Genomic DNA, 23606 nt, shown 5'->3' on the forward strand with positions numbered 1-23606 from the left:
AACGGAAGACATCCTGATGCATCCTGAACGAATTACTCTCCATTCAGAATGCATTAGGATAAAACTGATCAGTTCTTTTCCGGATTTGAGCCCCTAGGACGGAACTCAGCGCCGGAAAAGAAAAACGCTAGTGTGAAAGTACCCTTAGGCCTCTTTCACACGGCCGTTTTTTTTTCCCGTTTACTGGCCGTTTTTTGCGGTCCGTATACGGTCCGTATACGGAACCATTGATTTCAATGGGTCCGCAAAAAAAACGGAATGTACTCCGTATGCATTCCGTTTCCATTTTTCCGTTCCGTTTTAACATAGAACATGTCCTATATTTGGCCGCAAATCACGTTCCGTGGCTCCATTAAAGTCTATGGGTCCGCAAAAAAACGGAATGCATACGGAAGTGCATCCGTATGTCTTCCGTATCCGTTCCGTTTTTTGCGGATCCATCTATTGAAAATGTTATGCCCAGCCCAATTTTTTCTATGAAATAACTGTATACTGTATTTACCATACGGAAAAACGGAACGGAAACGGAAACACAACGGAAACAAAAAACGGAACAACGGATCCGTTTAAAACGGACCGCAAAACACTGAAAAAGACATACTGTCGTGTGAAAGAGGCCTTACATTACCATGTGTGCCATTTTTGTTTCAGTTTTTCCGTTCTCCATTGAAAATCGGCAGTGTAATAGTACGGGAGGTATCAAAAATCTCATCTGCATGCTGCGGAAATTGTTTCAGTGCATAAATCCGCAGCATGTCCATCTTTTCTGCAAATTTTTATTGCATTGGGTGAAATCTAGGGCAAATCTCCATGATATTGGGGATTTTGCCACAGATTGGTTGCAAAACCTGCATGCAAATCTGCACAGAAAATATGCATTTTTCCCCGTGTACATCTGGCCCACGAGAGCCCTCAACGCAGATGTGAGCCTAGCCTAAGGACATGTGGTGTGCTGCAGGCTGGAAAATGGCTTTGCTAACATGCGTTGTACTGTTCTTTAGGGCGCTTTCACATGACCGTACCGTTTTTCAGTCTGCAAATTGCGGATTTGCAAAATACGGATACCGGCCCGTGTGTATTCTGCAATTTGCGGACTGCACATGGCCGGCACAGTGATAGAAATGCCTATTCTTGTCCGCAATTGCAATCTTTTTTTTTTGCGGGGCAGCGGAACGGACATATGGATGCAGACAGCTCTCTGTGTGCTGTCCGCATCTTTTGAGGTCCCATTAAAATGAATAAGTCCGCACCCGTTCCACAAAATTGCAGCACGTATGCGAAACCATTCATACCGTCGTGTGAATGAGCCCTTAGTTGCAGGTTTTCAGAGAGGCTTCTACAGCTAATCTACTGTGTGTGCACGTGGTTGTAGCCACTGATTAGACCCTCACTTTTCCAGTAAAAGTTAGGCCGGTTTTAGATGAGCGCGTGCAGTGCAGTCCATAAAACGCAGTCCATGTGACGGCCACATTTCCCAGACCGAGCAGGGCTCGGCTGACCTGAACTCACTGCACCACGGTGATCTATGATGCTGTGAGCTCCAGCCTGACCGCGGGTTTATCGTACTGTACTCGTATGATGCGGTAAGTACAGTGAGGTAGACTGCGGTCTTGTCTGACACACTCGTCTGGCCTATGCAAATGTAAGTCATTTCATCGATTGCTATGAGCACCTCCATTCATTTTACCTATATGGGACCAAGTGAATTTTACAATGATATATATATATCATATTATTATTATATTATACATTTGAACTATTGGATTTTTTTTATCTGTAGTAGTAGACTTTTTATCTTTGCATAGCTCCATATGTTATCTTTATTGGAATCGTCTCTGTGGGGGAGCTATGACATGGGTAGAGTTATTATTTTATTTTTTTTCATGCAGGATGGACCCTTTAAATCACTTCTGCTCCACTTTACATTTGCACCCTTTTTGGTAAATCTCCCCCGCTGTGCCCATAAAATCGTCTAGAGGGACCACGTTTCCATTGGAACTTGAGATTTCTCGTCCTTGCATTGACCCTTAGATATTGTTAAACTCCTAGAATCTGTAAGTGCTAATCTGTGTATTCTGCTGGGAAAGCAAACATGACTCCCACAATTCACACTACATTAAGGAAGCCATGGTTTAGTATACGTTGAGGGTGCTTTAAATACATGATAAAGGTGCTTCTTGGCCAGGGAGGTGGGAGCAGTTGCATCTGAGCTCTGTCACATTGTAGGCAACCTGCATCTGTTATCTCTGAAGAAGTGGAGACCAGATAGTAGTGCCAACCACATAGCAGGGTTTCTACTCGCATACCCATAACCACGGAGCAGTTACTGCTAACACGGTGCCCATATAAATGTGCCAGCTAGAGCAAGGTGCTGCCTATTAGTATGCCAACTGCATCATCCCTATCATACAGTATTGTAATCTCATCCATGGTCCAGGAGAACCAGTCGGTCAGCAGCCATGTGGCATTGTGTTTGGTCAGTTAGGCCGGGCAATTAAGTTAAGAGATTTGCAGCATTGTGCCAGGTATCCAGGACTGTCTGACATGGCAGGAGGAGAAGTAGCCTGGGGCCACGTGGAGGAGGCCTAAGAACCACAGGCGCAAAACGCTGTAGTCTCTTGTGTATTTTATATGAATGACTGTATTTCTTATCTTTAATAAAATGTATTTCTTGTATAATGTGAGTCTTGCTTTACTTCTGAGCATACACAAGAAGCCTTACCTATTATCTCGTCCTATAGAAGGTTCCCCATCTAAGAGCCCATTCATAAGGCCGTAGTTTCGATCCGACTCTAATCCGCATTTTCGGCAGATCAGATGCGGACCCGTTCATTTCAGTGGGACAGCAAAAGATGCGGACAGCACACCGTGTGCTGTCCTCATCCGTATGTCCGCTCCGTGGCAAACGCAAAAAAGATATCTGTCCTATTCTTGTCCATTTTGTGGCCAAGGATGACATAGGGCGAAATATGCTGGATGTGCACAGCACTATCCGGATCCGCAAAAACAGATACGGCTGTGTGAATGGGCTCTAAATAAATGTTTTTTAGACCACGGTACCACCAGACTAGCCACAGACCCCACATGTGGCGTATTTACAGGCGGCAACCTCATTCCCGTGTACGGAAGTGATTTACATTGTATCTGCCACATGTGAATATACCCTTACACATTCTCCATATGGACGGCGAGTGGCCAGGCCATTGTGGCCGCATAGGCCATAGTGATGTCTCTTCTGCAAGCCACGAGTGGCTACCACGGAGGAGGGAAATGTGGTGTGAATATACGTGGAAAGCAGCCGCGCTGGAACGCCCAATTTTACAATCCACACAGTTTCCGCGCGGAAACTATGTGTAGATGAGATTTGAAAAATCTCATTCACTTTGTTGGCACTGTATTAGGCCTCATGCACACGACCGTTGTGTGCATCCGTGTCCGTTGTTCCGTTTTCCGTGATTTTCTGCGGACCCATTGACTTTCAATGGGTCCGTTGAAAACTCGGAAAATGCACAGTTGTTCAACCGCGTCCGTGATCCGTGTTTCCTGTCCGTCAAAAAAATATGACCTGTCCTATTTTTTTGACTGACAACGGTTCGCGGACCCATTCAAGTCAATGGGTCCATGAAAAAACACGGATGCACACAAGATTGTCATCCGCGTCCGTGATCCGTAGGCTACTTTCACACAGACGGATCGCAGATCCGTCTGCATAAAAGCTTTTTCAGTGCTGAGTTTTCACTTCGTGAAAACTCAGATCCGACAGTATATTCTAACACAGAGGCGTTCCCATAGTGATGGGGACGCTTCAAGTTAGAATATACTACGAACATGGTTACTTAGCAATTTTAGAAGCATTATACTTACCTGCGCTGTCTGTGGCCGGCCGGGCGCTCCTCCTACTGGTAAGTGACAGGTCTGTGCTAAGTATAATGCTTCTAAAATTGCTAAGTAACCATGGCAGCCAGTACTGCAGTAGCGTCCTGCTTGCCATGGTTACCGATAGGAGCCCCAGCGATTAAACTGGGACTCCGATCGGAACTCTCTGCTGCCACCAACTGGGGCCATCGTATATGTATGGGGGCACAACTGGGACCGTAATATATGTATAGGGACACATCTGGGGTCATAGTATATGTATGAGGGCACATCTGGGGCCATAATATAAAGATGGGGGCACAACTGGGGCCATAGTATATGGGGGGGGGGGGATTTTAATTAGGAGGGGGGGGAGAGGGGAGGCCGCTCTAGCCACCAATGAATGTAATACAGGGGAGGGAGGGGGGCTGCTTAAAACTGGGGAGGGGGGGGGGGGTCTGCCCCCTCCTGCCTGGCAGCACCTGATCTCTTACAGGGGGCTATGATACGCACAATTAACCCCTCAGGGGTTAATTGTGCGGATCACAGCCCCCTGTAAGAGATCAGGTGCTGCCAGGCAGGAGGGGGCAGTCATGTACACAGTTCTTAGTATATTCTAACTTGAAGCGTCCCCATCACTATGGGAACGCCTTTGTGTTAGAATATACTGTCGGATCTGAGTTTTCAGCTATAACTCAAATCCGATGGTATATTTTAACATAGAGGCGTTCCCATGGTGATGGGGACGCTTCAAGTTAAAATATACCATCGGATTGGAGAAAACTCCGATCCGATGGTATAATAGGGACTCCTGACTTTACATTGAAAGTCAATGGGGGACGGATCCGTTTGCAATTGCACCATATTGTGTCAACGTCAAACGGATCCGTCCCCTCTGACTTGCATTGTAAGTCAGGACGGATCCGTTTGGCTCCGCACGGCCAGGCGGATACCAAAATGACTTTTTCCTTCATGTCCGTGGATCCTCCAAAAATCAAGGAAGACCCACGGAAGAAAAAACGGATCACGGAACCCGTTTTTGCGAACCGCAAAAAAAAGCGGTCGTGTGCATGAGGCCCTACTCTGCAGTTTTTCTTTGAAAGAAACGCAAGTAAATCCAATGTGTGCAGTTAGCCTTAGCCACCTGCACACATTGCAGAATACGTGCAGTTTTTCTGCGCAGATTTCCAAGCGGAAAAACAGCAGCATAGTACAGTAACAGCATAGTGTATCAGGTTACACAAATCTCATGCACACGTTAAGCATTTTTTCCGTCCCAAAAATTGACCTGCCATACGGATTTTCCAAATCTGCAGCATACCTATTATGTTTGCAGTCTTAGCTGCTGATTTCATCCTTTTCAAATGAAGGGTGAGATCTGCTGCAAATCGGCACCAAAAACTGCGGATAATAAATGCACATAAATTCGTGCAGATCTTATGTGCGTTCACCCGCATCGTGTGCAGGTGAACATGCAGAAGGTTCACATGAATTTCCGTGCGTTTCTGAAGAAAAAAACATAATTTCAAATAGATTTCGGTGCAGTTTTGATGCGGTTCGGCTGCAGATCTCGCTCTTCCTGTGAAAGGGGTAAAATCTGCAGGTAATCTGCGCTGAAAAAAACGCACGTATTTTGCAGCATTTGTAGGTCTTGCAGAAAAAGCTGCATTTTACTTGCGGTTTCTGGTGCAGTCTCGCCCTTGCACTGAAAAGGGTGAAATCTGCACAAAAGAATCACACAAAGTGAATTGACACGCTGGGAATTTTAAAATCCATACCGCACGAAATGAAAAAGCTAAGTGTACATGAGGTTAGTCTAATCTCATACACTTCGCTGGTACTGTATTGCACGGCGGTTTTTCCGCATGAGAATCCGTGAGGAAAAAGATGCGCATAGTCCCCATCGTGTACTGGTGACCTTAGGGTATGGCTACATGGGGCGAGTATGCTGCAGAGTTTACATCTCGGAGTTGCAGGTTGCAGTTTATAGTTGCAGCAAAATACCAAATCTCATCCACGCCCTGCGTAGATAATCCGTGGGGAATTGACCTGCTGGGTGCATTTTAAATGTGCAGCTTGTCAGTTCAGGCCTCATGCAAACGGCCGTTGGGCGGCCCGCAAACGGCAGGTCGGCAATTCACGGCCGCCAGCCGTGTGCACCACGCATTCACTTAAATGGGTCCGCAATTCCGGAGATGCGGAACGGAACACTGGAAGCACTACGGAGTTGTTCCGCACCGCAAATAAATATGACATGTCATATTATTTTGCGGTGCGGACAGACACCCTCATGTAACGCTCCTTTGGAAAATGAAAGGTAGAATCTGATTGGCTGCTAGAGGCAACTAGGCCAGTTCTACTTTACACCAGTTATGATAAATCTCTCCCAATGTTCCTGGGGTTGACCCTGGGCAAAAGCTTTAAGGGGTTATCCGACACTAACAAATGCTCCCCCATAAGTCGGGCCCCTCACACTGATTCTACTTACCTGGCTCCCCACTACCTGTGTTATTCCTAATCACCGCACCGCCACCGCTGCTTCTCCCTGTGCACGGATGAAAATATCTGGTGTTGGTGGGGCAGCCAATGGCAGATGGGGACGAGCCTCCTTAGTGTCACCCGCGATGCTAGGGAGGCTTGTCCCGTCACCGCCTGCCATGGGCTGACCCCCTGACATCGGAGGTTTTCATCCGCGCATGGGAGAAGCAGTAGTGGTGGTGCGGGAACCAGGAGCGGGGAGCCGAGTAAGGCCTCATGCGCACGACCACTGTTCGGGTCCGCATCCAAGCCGCAATTTTTTGCGGCTCGGGTGCAGACCCATTCACTTAAAAAAAACGGCACGGTTGTGTGCATGAGCCCTTAGTAGAATCAGTATGAGGGGCCTGGCATATGGGGTAGCATTTGTTAGTGTCGGATAACCCCTTTAAATGTCCCAAATTATGTCTGCAGCTATACGATTATACACCTATCCTGTGGTGAAACACTGAAAAAAATCGACAGAGTTTGGCTACATGCACACGACCGTATGTGTTTTGCGGTCCGCAAAAAAAAAAACGGATGACATTCCGTACTGTATCCGTTTTTTTGCGGATCCATTGTATTAATGCCTATCCTTGTCCGCAAACTAGAAAAAAATAGGACATGCACTATTTTTTTTGCGGGGCAACGGAACGGACATACTGATGCGGACAGCACTTGGTTTTTGCAGACCCATTGAAATGAGCTTTGCTGTTTTTTGTTCACTTATAAGGGCTCTTTCACACCTGCGTTCTTGTCTTCCGGCATAGAGTTCCGTCGTCGGGGCTCTATGCCGGAAGAATCCTGATCAGGATTATCCTAATGCATTCTGAATGGAGAGAAATCCGTTCAGGATGCATCAGGATGTCTTCAGTTCCGGAACGGAACGTTTTTTGGCCGGAGAAAATACCGCAGCATGCTGCGCTTTTTGCTCCGGCCAAAAATCCGGAACACTTGCCGCAAGGCCGGATCCGGAATTAATGCCCATTGAAAGGCATTGATCCGGATCCGGCCTTAAGCTAAACGTCGTTTCGGCGCATTGCCGGAGCCGACATTTAGCTTTTTCAGAGTGGTTACCATGGCTGCCGGGACGCTAAAGTCCTGGCAGCCATGGTAAAGTGTAGTGGGGAGCGGGGGAGCAGTATACTTACCGTCCGTGCGGCTCCCCGGGCGCTCCAGAGTGACGTCAGGGCGCCCCAAGCGCATGGATCATGTGATCACATGGATCACGTCATCCATGCGCATGGGGCGCTCTGACGTCATTCTGGAGCGCCCCGGGAGCCGCACGGACTGTAAGTATACCGCTCCCCGCTCCTACTATGGCAACCAGGACTTTAATAGCGTCCTGGGTGTCATAGTAACACTGAAAGCATTTGGAAGACGGTTCCGTCTTCAAATGCTTTCAGTACACTTGCGTTTTTCCGGATCCGGCGTGTAATTCCGGCAAGTGGAGTACACGCCGGATCCGGACAACGCAAGTGTGAAAGAGGCCTAAAACACCATTAAATCCACTCACATTTTTCCACTCCGTGTATAGTTTTGACACCAAAAGCTTTGACATGCTGCATTTTTCGCCAGAGACCCAAGAAACGCCCACTAATTAACAAAAACGCCAGCAAAAACCTATGTGTGAACTGTAGTGGGTTTTTTAGTGGTAAGGTACCAGATGTATGTCCTGCATTTCATATTTCCCATAGACCTTAAGCGAACATCTGGAGCCGTTTTAACATTAAAAAAACCCGCAGTAACGCACCAACAACAAAAAAAACACCACAGGGGGCAAGTTCCCACAGGTTTTTTTTTTGTGTGTGTGCATTTTATAATGTAAAAACAGCAACGTCCTATGTTAACTAAAGGTCTATGGGAAATATAAAAAGCAGGACAAACAAGTGTTTTTTTCTTCTCGTTTTTATTCATTATGTGGTGTGTTTTTTTGTCTTCCTGGGGTTTGATAAATCTCCCCCTTGGCGTTTTATTGGGCTCCTTCACATCACCATCTCTATAGAGGAAAAGCACCATAAAGAAAACGCCAGTGATCAGACACACTGAGGTAGATTTAAGAAACTGTCCAAAAGAAAAATTCCCTTTGTTGCCCATAGCAACCAATCATGTCACAGGTTTCATTTTTCCACAGCAGAAAGCAAAATTAAAGCTGTGCTGTGATTGGTTGCGAAGGGCAACCAACAATTTTTTTTGGAACAGTTTCTTAAGTCTACCTCAGAAAAGGCCACAAAAAACACCAGACAAAATTCATGTGTGTCAGGACCCCAAGACTGCAAAAACCTCACCAAACGCCATTAAAAACCCACCCTAAACAATGCCTCAGGCTGGGTTTCCATGCGGTTTTTGAAGCCAAAACCAGTAGTGGATTCACACCAGAGGCGAGGTGGTATCTGTCCTTCATACTTGGGACTCTCACTTTACAATCCACTCCTGGTTTTGGCTTCAAAAAGTGCATCTTGTAAATCCAGCCTCAATCTGCCTGGTGTGAATGGTGGAGTTTTCCTTTAAGTGAATGTGATTAGCTCCTTTCCATCATGTGCAACTAATCAGGGCAGACTGGAGTCAGACAGACCCGCGGAGGAGGGCTGCTAGGAGCTGGTGTGCTTTATTTTTACTGAAACCTCCTTGATCACAAAGGGCTTAGAATCTGCAGAACGTCTCCAAGGACCGAGTGACCTTATCACAGGCAACAGGCTTTTTGGGGTAAGTGCTTCCATTGACATGGCTGTACCTGTATGTCATTATGGCTTTTTACTGCATTCCACATGTGTCGTGTGGAACCAAAGACACAAGTCTCTAAGGCTATGTTCACACATGCAGGTGGTGGTCAGGTTTTTGACGCTCTTCTTGAAGTGAAAACCAGGAGTGGATTCAAAAAGCCAGAAGTTGTATCAATCCTTTGGAGCACATTTACCAAGACTGGCTTTTTACGCTAGTCTTAGTTTTCCCCTTTGCACTGCCATACGATTCGTCTAATTTAGGATGAGGCATGCACCTCATCCTAAATTAGGCGCATCTGTGGCAGTCTTTGCGGTGTCTGGCATAGTTTTTTTTTTTTGCTAACATTTGCACCTGTTTATAGACGTAAATTTGCCGGGGCTGGAGTCCCGGGCCCTGACGTGCCCACACTTCGCCTCCGTCTAAGCCCAACTGCCAGACACCGTGTAAAACCGGCTGTGTGACTAAATATTGTCTCCCTGCCAGTTAAAAAAGGAAACTTGCGACTAGTTTATGCTTAAAATAGTCATAAGTCTCTTAGTAAATGTGTCCCATTATTCTTTAATGATGTGGCTTAAAAAAAAAATTTAAAAAAATTAAACAAAACCAGAGTGTGAATATAATCTTAGGCCCCTTTCACACGGGCAAGTATTCCGCGCGGATGCGATGCGGGAGGTGAACACATTACACCCGCACTGATTCCTGACCCATTCATTTCTATGGGGCTGTGCACACGAGCGGTGATTTTCACGCATCACTTGTGCGTTGCGTGAAAATCGCAGCATGCTCCTCTTTGTGCGTTTTTCACGTAACGCAGGCCCCATAGAAATGAATGGGGTTGCGTGAAAATCGCAAGCAAGTGCGGATGCGGTGCGATTTTCACGCATGGTTGCTAGGAGACTATCGGGATGGGGACCCGGTCATTATTATTTTCCCTTATAACATGGTTATAAGGGAAAATAATAGCATTCTGAATACAGAATGCATAGTAAAATAGCGCTGGAGGGGTTAAAAATAAATAATTTAACTCTCCTTAATCTACTTGCTCGCGCAGCCGGCATCTCTTCTGTCTTCATCTTAGGCTACTTTCACACTTGCGTTCGGGGTTCCGGTTGTGAGTTCCGTTTGAAGGCTCTCACAAGCGGCCCCGAACGGTTCCGTCCAGCCCCAATGCATTCTGAGTGGATGCGGATCCGCTCAGAACGCATCAGTTTGGCACCGTTTGGCCTCCGTTCCGCTCAGCAGGCGGACACCCGAACGCAGCTTGCAGCGTTTTGGTGTCCGCCTGGCCGTGCGGAGCCAAACGGATCCGTCCAGACTTACAATGCAAGTCAATAGGGACGGATCCGTTTGACGTTGACACAATATGGTGCAATTTCAAACTGATCCGTCCCCCATTGACTTTCAATGTAAAGTCAGGAGTCCCTATTAATATACCATCAGATCGGAGTTTTCTCCAATCCGATGGTATATTTTAACTTGAAGCGTCCCCATCACCATGGGAACGCCTCTATGATATAATATACCATCGGATTTGAGTAAGATCGTGAAACTCAGATCCGACAGTATATTCTAACACAGAGGCGTTCCCATGGTGATGGGGACGCTTCAAGTTAGAATATACTAAAAGTACTGTGTACCCCCCCCTCCCCCCTGTTTTTAACTCATTGGTGGCCAGTGCGGCTGGCCCCCCCCCCCCCCCCCGTTTTTAATTCATTGGTGACCAGTGCGGCCGTCCCCCCCCCCTCCTGTTTTTAACTCATTGGCCGGCCCCCCCTCCCCCCCCCCCGTAATTAAAATGACCCCCCCCCCCCCCCATCATTGGTGGCAGTGAAACTGGGACTCCGATCGGAACTCTCCGCTGCCACCAATGATGGGGGGTCGGTCATTTTAATTAGGGGGGGGGAGGGGGGGCCGGCCGCACTGGCCACCAATGAGTTAAAAACAGGGGGGGAGGGTCTGCTGCCTGGCAGCACCTGCCAGGCAGCAGGGGGCAGTCATGTACACAGTTCTTTTAGTATATTCTAACTTGAAGCGTTAGAATATACTGTCGGATCTGAGTTTTCACGAAGTGAAAAATCAGATCTGAAAAAAACAGTTAAGCAGACGGATCCGTTCTGAACGGATGCAAGCGTTTGCATTATAGGAGCGGATCCGTCTGTACAGACACCAGACGGATCCGCTCCGAATGCAAGTGTGAAAGTAGCCTTAAATGCGGAAAGGACAGATTTACTGTCCCCCAAAGAAAAGAGGAAACCAGAAATGGATCCAATCTTTCAAATAGTGGGAACCTTTGATAATTGTAGCAGAGAGGTCAGAGATATCTTACAAAAATATTGGGAAATGTTGCGCATGGATCCTGATGTTCAGGATATTCTTCCCTCATATCCGGCTATAACATATAGAAGAGGTAGGTCTCTGGGGGACAGATTTGTCCATAGCCACTATACACCTATAAAGAAACCTGGAACTTGGCTAGACAGAAAACCTCTTGGCACCTTCAGATGCGGATCCTGTATAGCCTGTCCACATATATGTCAAACCAAAACCTTTACCAGCAACACGACTAAGGCTACTTTCACACTAGCGTTCGGAGCGGGTCTGTCTGATGTTTCATCAGACGGATCCGCTCCTATAATGCAGACGTTTGCATCCGTTCAGAACGGATGCGTCTGCATTATTACTTAGAAAATTTTCTAAGTGTGAAAGTAGCCTGAGCGGATCCGTCCAGACTTTACATTGAAAGTCAATGGGGGACGGATCCGCTTGAAGATTGAGCCATATGGTGTCATCTTCAAGCGGATCCGTCCCCATTGACTTCCATTATAAGTCTGGACGGATCCGCTCGCCTCCGCACGGCCAGGCGGACACCCGAGCGCTGCAAGCAGCGTTCAGCTGTCCGCTCACTGAGCGGAGCGGAGGCTGAACGCTGCCAGACTGATGCATTCTGAGCGGATCCGCCTCCACTGAGAATGCATTAGGGCCGGACGGCTGCGTTCAGGGCCGCTTGTGAGCCCCTTTAAACGGAGCTCACGAGCGGACACCTGAACGCAGGTGTGAAAGTAGCCTAATAAAACATATACCATCAGAGACTTTGCAAATTGTCCTGTATCTGTGTACATGTAATCTTCAGTATGTGGGCAAGACTAAAAGGGAATTTAGGAGAAGGATTGGGGATCATTTAGGAGATATCAGACACAAGAGACACTACTATTTCTAGACATATACAGAACTTCCATGAAGGAAATGCAAAATCATTAAGGTTCTGTGTAATTGAAGTTGTACGCCCGTCACCAAGAGGAAGAGGCAGAGTGGACTCACAGACTAAAAACGGTGAGCCCATTAGGCCTTAATGAGGTATTGTCTTTCGGATGTTTCATATAAAGCCTGTTGTATCTAATTACTCCTGACCAATTGATAATATATAGGAAATATATGGACTAGTCAGAAAATAAATGTATCGGAGCGTGAAAGGTCACAAAATATGTATCAGTAAGTAGGTGGAAATCACCATTTATGAAAGGGCATATCATGAATTTTTTATATAATACAATAGCCCTGTTCTTTTTTCACCTGGTCCCTACTAATCCAACTACTGAAGCCCAAATACAATATACCCAAATTTTATGTAATTGACCCTGGCATTACTTATAGACTATATACCAGTGATTTTTAGATGCAAGGAGACATATAATATTTTACATTCTTGTCTCACTTGCATCATCATCATAAGTAATGGCAGAGTAAATTTTACCCTGGGTGTAAGCGCAAGGAAACAAAATATATATTCATTTATATTATACACACAATCGGCGAATATGTTCTTATCTATACTATGGAAATGATCGCCAAACGCATGCGCACTAATATGCGTTCCATCCTGAATAAGCTCCTGTGGCGCTCTCTGACGCACGATTGTGACGTCAATGCGTTCCACAATGGATATCGTCATATCCGGCGCACCCGCCGCACTTCCTGTTGGCGCTTATTCGGACGCGTGATTCTTATATCATTGCGTTCCACAGTGGATACTGGCATGTTCCGGCGCATGCGCCGACTGATGAGCTTCCGGATGCGCTCCTGACAAGTGGAACGCACGCCGTGGAAATGTAAATGATCCATGTGCATCAAATTGGCTTAATCTTATTGGGTATATTTGGGAGACAGCTTCAGACATTACTCTGGACTGCATCTAAACAGTTGGAGCATCAGTACATAGCGATTCAGCCAACGGCTATTGAGCCGTATCTACATCTTCTTTCATCCCCTGATGAATCTGACAGCATATCTTGACAGAGGAAACGCGTCGGGAATAATATGGAATATCTGGCTATGTAGGCATTGGGAGACACCAATGTAGGGTGAGATTATCAGGGTTAGCCATCGATAAGTGGGGTCGCTCCTTTGGGGGTGATTCTTCCGCATATAGGCGGGAGACCTCTCCGCTTTCAGGCAGGGTCTAAATAGACTATCAGGGATATATCTCCCAACACCCTGTCCTACATTTATAAAGAAGGGCAGGAATGCAAATAAACCTCTTTTGGACCATATTTACAGCGGACAAAGATTGCTAACAAGATCAATGGATCCAAAGAGGATTACTCTTCAGTGAACACGCCCACCTGCTTGGGACCCAAAAAACCTCTACAATAGCCTGAACGAAGTATACATCAAACCGTGAGTGCTGATAATAATTCAGGTTCCTTTTTTTCAAACAGCATTATTATATGTTGAAAGTGGTGCCTTGTACCTTTCAAAATATCTGCTCATATGCCAGATAAATTAATTGCAGTCATCTACAATAATCTTGTGGGACTTATTTTAGAAAATAATCAATATAAAAGTTAAGTTTTAAGTAGCTTAATTATTCAGTGATATATACTTTAAATGGAACCCGCAAAATGCCAAAAATAGCCGGCACTGGCAAGACTATTTCCCTAAGCCCCACAGAAGTGAATGGAGCAGAGGGGAAGCTTGTGCGGTGCGCTTCCCTTCCATTTCAATGGGACTTCCGAAAATAGACACGCTCGGCAGTCCTATAGGAATGAATGGAGGGCGACTGCGCATGCACAGCGCACCCTCCAGCACTTTGTGGGCTCTTTTCTAATAAAAGGTTGGGGTTCCAGGCCTATCGGACACTGGGGGCACCCTAGCAATATGCCTCCAATGTCCAAAATGGGAATACCCACTACTATGTCCACAGCAGGCTCGGACTGGCCCACCGGGGAGGCGGGGGATTTCTCGGTGGGCCCCCAGTCTCCTGCGCCCAGAGATAAGACGGAGGGGTAAGTATTTCTCAGGTGAGATAATTATTCTAGCCACTAGGTGGCAGTATCGCACAGCGTCAATTGTACAGGAGGCCCCACAGTATCTTCTAAGCTTCTCGGGCTGCTGGCAGTGAAGGAGAGAACATGTCTGGCCATCATCCTGCCCTCCCTGCTGTCAGAAAACTGGCTGCTGGAGAGAAGGACTCCTCTGCGGTGCTGGGCTGATTTCTCAGGTGTGTGACAGTAGTGAGCTGTAGGAGACTGTAAGGGGGAAATAGGGGATTTGTTTATAGTAGACTCTGAACTCTGCAGAGCAGCACACATACACAGATCTGAGTGGCATTGGGGGGGACTGCCCTAGGTTCCCCCAATGCCTCTGCTTTAGCTGCTCCCCCATTAGTGCCACAGCTCCAGATGGCCCCACTCTAAATGCACCCCTAATATTTCCTCTTCTCCAGTTTCCCCCCCTAATACCTATGCTACATGATCCCCACTATTACCCTGCTTTAGGTGTACCCTCATTAGTGCCCCAGCTCCAGATGCCCCCACTCTAAATGCACTGCTAATATTGCCTCTTCTCCAGTTACCCCTGCTCCAGGATCCCCACGACTACCCTGCCTTAGGTGACCCTAATGTTTCAGTTATGACCCTCCATTTGTGCCCTTTGCTCACATTGCTCCTCTAGCATCTTTGCTTGGGCTTTGTTAAAGGTTATGACCTGCAAGGGGGTTGGACTTATGACAGAAAAATTCTGCACAGTCCGTCACATTCTCCAGTATTGACACGTATGGTTTACATGGCGGCAGTGATGATATTCCGTATTTACAGGCCTCACTGCTGCCATGTAAAGAGTGACTGGTGGAGGATTTAAAGGGGTTGTCCAGGTTTTCAAGTTATCCTCAACACACCATAGGGCATAACTATGATTCGTGGGGTCCGATTCTGCGATCCCCACTGATCCCAGGAACGGGTCTTGTTCCCCCTTTTTGATGGTGTGGAAGGCAACACATACGCCCTGCTGCTCCATTCATTTTCTTTGGGACCACTGGAAATAGCCAGTGCTGTACTCCGCCATCTCCAGTGACCCCAAAGAGAATGGATGGAGAGGCAGGGCATATGCTCGACCTACCACTCCCTCAAGAAGAGGGATCAAAGGGGGCTCCAGCATTCAGACCCCTATGGATCACTTAGTTATCCCTGATCCTGTGGATAGAGGATAACTAGAAAAGTGGACACAGGCCCTTTTAACAGGTGAGAATTTCTATTTTAGTTTGACACATATTTTGGGCCAGATTTTAAAAAAATAATAAATAAAAATTGAACACCCAAAGAAAACCTTTTAAGAATAGGGAATGTGAAAAGGTGAAACAGCTATGACACGACAGGTGATAAGTGTCCGATAGGGGTCTGACTGCTGGGACCCCCATGATCAAGGGAACGTGGTCTTAAAGGGAACCTGTCATCAACTTTATGCTGACCGTACTGAGGGCAGCATAAAATAGTGACAGAAATGCTGATGTCAGCGATGTGTCAGTCATGAGCTAATAGTAAGTGGTTGCCGAGAACCAGCATCATAATCACTGCAGCCCAGCCCTGGAAAAGAGTCAAATCCTACCTGAGAAGAGTCCTGGTTATTCCTAATCTCCTGCTCTCTCCCCATCTGCTGATGATTGGCAGATCTCTCCTAGAGAGAAAGGGAGAAAACTAGGTAGAAGACTGTCAGCCATCAGCAGGTGGGCAGGAGAGCAGGACTTCATGAATAACCAGGACTCTTCTCAGGTGGCCGGGACTCTTTTCCAGGCCCAGTCTGCAATGATTGTGATGTTGGTTCTCAGCAACCACTTACTTTTAAATGACAGACCGCTGAAATCAACCCACCTGTCTCTACTTTATACTGCTGTTAGTATGGGCACAGAAAGTTGATGACAGGTTCCCTTTAAGACCCTTGTGTACATAGATTGGTGGTAATCTAATTGAATGTCTGTCTCAGGACCACTTTTTTCATGATCAGTGGGTGTTCCAGCAGTCAGACCCCCAGCAATCTGATATGTATCACCTATCCTGTAGATGGGCAATAGGTCAGTATGGTAGGACAACCCTTTTTAATTATAATGGAGATTATGTACAATGAGGAGGTTCAGATTTGGTAAATTTCATGCCAGACATTTATGCTTAAAGGGGTTGTCTCGCTTCAGTAAATGTTGTTTATCATGTAGAGAAACTACTAACTAATATATTCCTGGTTATTACCACCATGTAATCCAGCAGCGGTGGCCGTGCTTGCACACTATAGGGAAAGGCTGGAAATGCTCATAGGCCAACACCTTTACCTATAGTGTGCAAGCACGGCCACCATTGCTGGATTACACGGTGGTAATAACCACAGATACGTGCTGTGTATAAAGTGATGGAAAAGAGACAATATGGACAATCGCAATACATTAGTAAGTGCCTTGTATTAGTTTCTCTACATGATAAATGCCAATTGCTGAAGTGAGACAAACCCCTTTAAGTGTCCTACACTTAATAGGGTTAGGCATAAATGTCTTGGTGTGGGCATTGCTTGTTTCCTATGTGTGATTGGTGTGTGCTATATATGATCTATGTATCAGTGGTGTATGTGCAGTATGTGACCCATGTATAAGTGTCTTGTGTCCCACATCTGTCCAGTGAGTGATTGGTGTGCGCTGCATGTGTCTTGTTTCTGCGCTTAAAGGGGTTCTGCAGTTTGTTTAAACTGATGATCTATCCTCTGGATAGATCAGCATCTGATCGGCGGGGGTCCGACGCCTGAGACCCCTGCCGATCAGCTGTTTGAGAAGGCAGCGGCGCTGGCAGTAGTGCCGCGGCCTTCTCGCTGTTTACCGCAGGCCCAGTGACGTCACGACTAGTATCAGAGGCCTGGGCTAAGCTCCATTCAAGTGAACAGCTTGGCCCCGCCCAGGCCAGTTGATACAAGTCGTGACGTCACTGGGCCTGCGGTAAACGGTGAGAAGGCCGTGGCGCTGCTGGAGCGCCGCTGCCTTCTCAAACAGCAGATCGGCGGGGGTGCCGGACCCCTGCTGGTCAGATTCTAATGATCTATCCAGAGGATAGATAATCAGTTTAAACAAACTGCAGAACCCCTTTTAAGTGCAGGATATCCATATATGTGTAAATTCTGCCACATGTATGTTTGTGCATTTTGCTCTGAATGTCGGCCATCATACTTCATCTTTACTATTTCTGTTATCACTGTAAGTGCTCATGAACACGACCGTTGGATGTTTTGCAGTCTGCAAATTGCGGATCCGCAAAACATGGATACCGGGTGTGTGCATTCCACATTATGCGGATCAGAACAGCCGGCCTCTAATAGAACAGCCCTATCCTTGTCTGTAATGTGGACAATAATAGGAGATGTTCTATCATTTTGCAGTGAAGTGAATGTACCAGACATGGGGAAAAAAAATACCTTTAGTGTGCAGGAGCCCTACCCCAGAATCGGTTACACTGGTGGGCCCTAAGTACCCCAGTCCGACACTGGTCCGCAGTATTAGTAAATGTGCCCCTGGTTGCTTTCCTCTGCCCATAGGTACCACCAGCTCCTGCTCCCTCTTCAATCCCAGCCGGCAGCTGGAGGGTTAACTCCCCCTTTCCATCTCTGTGCGTAAAAGAACCAAAGCAGAGATTCTGTTTCCCTGGCAACCTGTGTGACGTCACGGGCGCTAAAGAACCCTGGACCCGGGCGAGAACTCCGGCAGCATCCCGGGGAACAGCGGCCTGAGGGATGCCTCCACCCAGCCCCGCCGCGACCCATGGAGCTGGCTCTGCTGAGCAACCTGACGACGGCTCCGGGGGCCGGGACAACACCTGCCGGGGCCGAGCTGAGCACTAACCGCAGCTCGGGCGAGCAGGAGGCCGGGGGGAGCCCGCTGCTGCACGGGGTGGCGGTGGCCTGCCAGGCGCTGCTGCTGCTCGCCATCTTCCTGCTCTCCTGCCTGGGCAACTGCGCCGTCATCGTGGTGATCAGCAAGCACCGGCAGCTCCGCACCGTCACCAACGCCTTCATCCTGTCGCTGTCCCTGGCCGACTTCCTGAGCGCGCTGCTCTGCCAGCCCTTCTCCTTCGTGCTGCTCTTCTCCCGCGGAGGCGCCTGGCCCTTCGGGGATCGCTTCTGCTTCGCCAACGGCTTCTTCAACTCCTGCTTCGGGATCGTGTCCACCCTGACCATGACCCTCATCTCCCTGGACCGCTACTACGCCATCGTGCGGCAGCCGCAGAGAGAGATCGGCCGCACCCGCGCGGTGCAGCTGCTGGCCGCCGCCTGGCTCACCGCCCTGGGCTTCTCCTTCCCTTGGTACCTGCTGGCCAAGGAGCAATGGGTGGTCCACAAGAAGGGCTACTACCACTGCATGTACGTGTTCCACTCTGCTGGCTCCAGGCTGGGGGCGGCCTACAGCATCTCCCTCATCGTCCTGTGTTACCTCCTGCCCTTCGGCCTCATGTGTTTCTGCCACTACAACATCTGTAAGGCGGTGAGGCTGTCGGAGATTCGCGTCCGCCCGGTGACCACCTACGCCCACCTACTTCGCTTCTACAGCGAGATGAGAACGGCCACCACGGTGCTCATCATGATCGTCTTCATCATCTGCTGCCGGGGGCCCTATTGCGTCATGGGCTTGGTGGCAGCCGCCGGGGACTACCCGTTCATGCCGCTCATGGATACGGTGGCCATATGGATGGCCTGGGCCAACGGGGCCATCAACCCGCTGATATATGCCATTCGCAACCCTAACATCTCCATGCTGCTGGGTCGGAATCGGGAAGAGGGCTATAGGACTAGGAACATTGCGGCCTATCTGTGCACGCAGGGTCAGAACAGAGAGGTCAGAGGGCGAGCTGACCCCATCCATGATCGATACAGTAATCGGCATGGACAGGGCAGTAGGGTCTCTTCCTCCAGTCCAGCTAACGGTGGCGATCTGGCTATGTGGGCCTGTAAGAACCCGACCGTTCTCTTCTGTCGGGATGGACAAGCCGACACCATGTCAGAACCAACTGGCATCAAATCTGAGACTGCCGATACCAGCCTATGATCGACTGGCTGTTGGTGCCTACTAGTTGGGCGGTGAACTCTGTGATATTAACCAGTATTGGGGCAAATGATTTAGAACCCGAATTGCCAAAATGTCGCTGTCCAGGACCTACTTTACCTGTGGTAGTGTCTGGAGTAAGATTGAGGGGTTTACTTATCTTTCAGACCCAATTCAGAATTGGTGACCATGACCGGGAAGCTGATGTTAGTCCACAGGACCAATATACTCAGCTATGATCCAAGCTGTGTCTAACTTGTATCTCTTAGGGTTTTCTTTGATTGCCTATTGAAAGTGCCATAAATGTCTGGGCCTGGGGTCCATCGTGTAGACCCCAAGAACAGACGTTCCCGCTCCATTCTTTGCTGGTGAAATGGTTGTACATGTGAGGTCGTTCTCCATTAGGGGTGATCTGATCTCTGGTACCTTCACCAAGATCTTGGACGACTGTTATCTCCCTTTCTTCTCCGTTAGTAAGCAAAGTACCACATGGGTGGGGATTGAAGGGGCCTTGAAAAATTAAGAAAATTATATATGGCTGCCAAGTTTTAGGCCTCGTTCACATCTCCGTCAACCAGATCAAGCTGCATGCAACAGCTTCCACCATCTGTCTTATTGGCTTTAGGGTCCATTCACACGTCCGTAGAATGGGTCCGGATCCGTTCTGCAACGTTGCGGAACGAATCCAAACCCATTCATGCTCTATGGGGCCGGAAAAGATGCGGACAGCACACAGGGTGCTGTCCGCATCCGCATTTCCGGAGCGCGGCTCCCGAAAAAAAAAAAATAGAACATGTTCTATTGTTGTCCGCAATTGCGGACAAGAATATGCAGTTCTATGGAGGTGCCGGCCGAGTGTATTGCGGATACGCAATACACTACGGACGTGTGTATGGATCCTTACTCTGTTTTTCTGGCAACTGCAATGGAAAATGGGAGTAGTTGTCCATACTGATCAATGGTTTTCTAGTTGTTTGAGTTTTTGCTTTTGTTTCTCGGTTGCGCTAACAGCATCAGCCTTGTGAACAGTCCAGTCACTGAATGAAGCAGCTTTGTGTCTCTCTCTCAGAGCAGGAAATCTCAGCACAGTGAACCTCCTGCACACTGCTGCTGCCCCCCCCCCCCCGTACTGTATGTGTGCATCTAGATAATCGCCATTGTGCTCCATATTTCCTTCCAGCAGTTAGGGTTCTTCTATCAGGACTGGGTTTAATCAGATGAGCCATGGGTTACTGTGTCTTTAAAGACATGGGGGCTCAAGCATGAATTGTAAGTACCGCAGAATGTGCTTACTAAAGGTTCCGACTTGTGCCAAATTTATGCCAAAACTTTTTTTTTCTGCATTACACTAGTTTCCTGAGCCCTGTTTTAAGAATCGGTCACTCAGAAAGGCCCCGTTAATGGCACATGCAGAGCATCCCTTTAATGTACGCTGCTAAAAAGCACCCCCTGTGTTTGTGATCTGCACTGCTGGTTGGCCAAGTGGTGCCTCATGGACCTTGCCGACTGTAGTGTAGGGCCAGCTATAGTGACTTTAGCTCCAGCTCATTGGGAGCTTCTAATGGATACCGTAAGTAATGGTGACGGATACCCTTTATGTTGGGGCCCCCATGATGAGAGTGTGCTGATCATGTGGGAGGCAGTGACCTCTCCCACCTATCGGCTCATTATAGTTAGGACCACATAGTGCTGCACATAAGGGTCAGTATATCACAGGCAGGTAACAGTAGGAGCAGAGTGATATATGGACCTTATGTATAATCTCCTTACATGCCTGCATCTAGATTTTTGGGGGTCGTAATAGAAAACGGTTAAGCTTGGAGCACCCTGGACAATAGCTATTCACTGCGTTATGCCTAGAGCAGGGCTGAGGGGACTGTGACGCATTCAATAATTTGTGTCGTTCCCTGCCCCCCTCAAGCCCAGCATTGGGCATATCACAGGGTATCGGTTTTATTTTTTTCCGGAGTGTTCCTTTAACTAGTTCTCCTAAATGTTCTCCATTTTATTTTTATTTTTTTTATTTTATTATTTTGTAATGAGAAGATCACACTTGGTTCATAGCTCTTATATTCTGGTCACTGGTCTTATCGCTTCCATCAAGTGCCAAAAGTGAAACGCAAGAGGAACTTCCCTGCTCTGTAGCTGGCCATCAGATGTAAGAAAGCAGAGGTGGCCGGTCCACATTCACATCCTGCCAACGTGCAAGAGGCAGGACCGAGCTGCAACTGCTCATTTATACAAAAAAAACAGATTATTGGACAAAAAAAAAAAGTTTATGCAGAAGATTGTACTTTGTGTTTCAACTCACAAGTTATTTGCTTGCTGTCAGTGAATGGAAACTGTTACATCTAGAGGCTAAAAACCTAATTTGCTGGACACCTCTGAGTTCACACGCTGTGTGCAGATTTGCTACTGGTTTCACCCTAAACGTTGCAAAGGGTGAAAAAAAAAAAAAATCTCCAAATGCATGATCAAGATGAGAAGGTTTCCATTCATTGTTTGGTTTTCGAGCACCCTGCTTGTTATTGAATGGAAACATTCCTGTTTGGATTCAGAGAACGGATGCTGATGGCGTCCATGTGACAAAAGCCTCTCTGCATTTGTATTGGGGCCCCTTCTTGTAGCCACCCCGGCAGCCGGGATCAGGACACAGTCTTTATTCACTGACTGCAAGCATTGATCTTAAAATGGCAAGGTATTGAAACACAAAGTCTATGAAGGTGGCTTATATCCTATACAATAACAGATTGTTTCCTATACAGAACCATATTAATGTCCGGCCATCTATGGGGGATTGAGGCCCCTCTTGTCATATGGAGTAGAAGATAATACAGCCATATTGTAACACTGTGATGTTTATAATGAGAGGATGAATTCCCATGATGTATGTATTGGCGGTTATACAGTTAATTACGTTTCCTTCTTGTCTGTTCCATGTTTTTATCAATGGCTCAGGCAGCCATTCCTCCATTGGTCATAGTTTGATACGTCTGTACTGTTTTATGGAGACTGGCTGTACCCAAACTTTTTTTTTTACTTTAAAGGAATTTTCCAGAACTTAAACATTGACGGCCTATCCTTTAGGATCCACCTCAGCGAGTGCTGTAGCTCCTTCATTATTCCAAGCCCAGCGCCTGACATACAGGTGTGGCTGGGGTTGGTACTGCAGTTCTGTGTCCATCACTTACCGTAAATGGGACTGAGCTGCAGTACCGCGCACAGCCACCTGAGGCACTGTACCTATGTAAACAATGACAGGGATGCAGCAAACCCTGTCCTGAGGATCAGACCCTCTACTGATCAATCATTGATGGTCTAAGCCAGGCATGCTCAACCTGCGGCCCTCCAGCTGTTGTAAAACTACAACTCCCACAATGGCCTGCTGTGGGATGATAGCTGTAGGCTGTCTGGGTATGCTGGGAGTTGTAGTTTTGCAACAGCTGGAGGACCGCAGGTTGAGCATCCCTGGACTCAAAGCCATCAGTTTTTAAGTCTTGGAAAACATTTTTAAAATCCATACCTCTTCAGATATTATTTCTAATTTATTTTTCTGCCAATTTTCTCCTAATGACCAGCATCATATATTATGTTGAAGGGAATTTGTTAGCAGTTTTGATCATGCTAAACTGCTGACAGCTGTAGGTGGAAACTGGGGAAAACAAATTTACTTCCTGTGTGGATGTATCCACATCTTGTGATGTAAAGTATTAGAGATATTAGACATTGGGGTTTACAGGGAGTCTGTCAGCAGTTTTGACCATGCGAAACGGCTGACAGTATTAGGTGGCGGCTGAAGAGAGCAGGACAAGCATACCTTTTTGTGGAATTTTTCTTGCCAAAAGTAGTGTGAATATGAAGTTTTATTCTGCTGGATTGCTAGTACCTAGGAGGCGGAGCTTCACTGTGAATTAGCTCAACGCGTAGAGTACTTCGCAGCAGTGAAACCCCGCCTTCTTGGCACCTGAAAGAGCAGAACCTGGCAGAATAAAAATTCATATTCACACTGCTCCTGATGACAAAAGCTCCAGAAAGATATGTTTTCTCCTTCTGTCCTCAGCCCCTACCTAGTGCTGTCAGCAGTTTAGCATGGTGAAAACTGTTGACGGTCCCTTCAAAAGGGTTTTCTATAGCTAATGCTTCTTATTGAAAAGTTTTAAAACTTTTCAAT

General features: G+C 47.3%; 1 protein-coding gene across 1 annotated transcript; it reads left to right on the top strand.

The window, feature by feature from the left end:
- Nucleotides 1–2428: 2428 nt before the first annotated feature.
- On the top strand, nt 2429–20092 carry GPR135 (G protein-coupled receptor 135). The gene is made up of 2 exons (XM_040410981.1): nt 2429–2476; nt 18017–20092. The coding sequence occupies exons 1-2, from the start codon at nt 2429–2431 to the stop codon at nt 19436–19438; spliced, it is 1470 nt and encodes a 489-aa protein (XP_040266915.1). The 3' UTR covers nt 19439–20092.
- Nucleotides 20093–23606: the final 3514 nt, after the last annotated feature.

Source organism: Bufo bufo, chromosome 11 (assembly GCF_905171765.1).
Source record: "Bufo bufo chromosome 11, aBufBuf1.1, whole genome shotgun sequence".
In the NCBI taxonomy this organism is placed as follows: Eukaryota; Metazoa; Chordata; class Amphibia; order Anura; family Bufonidae; genus Bufo; species Bufo bufo.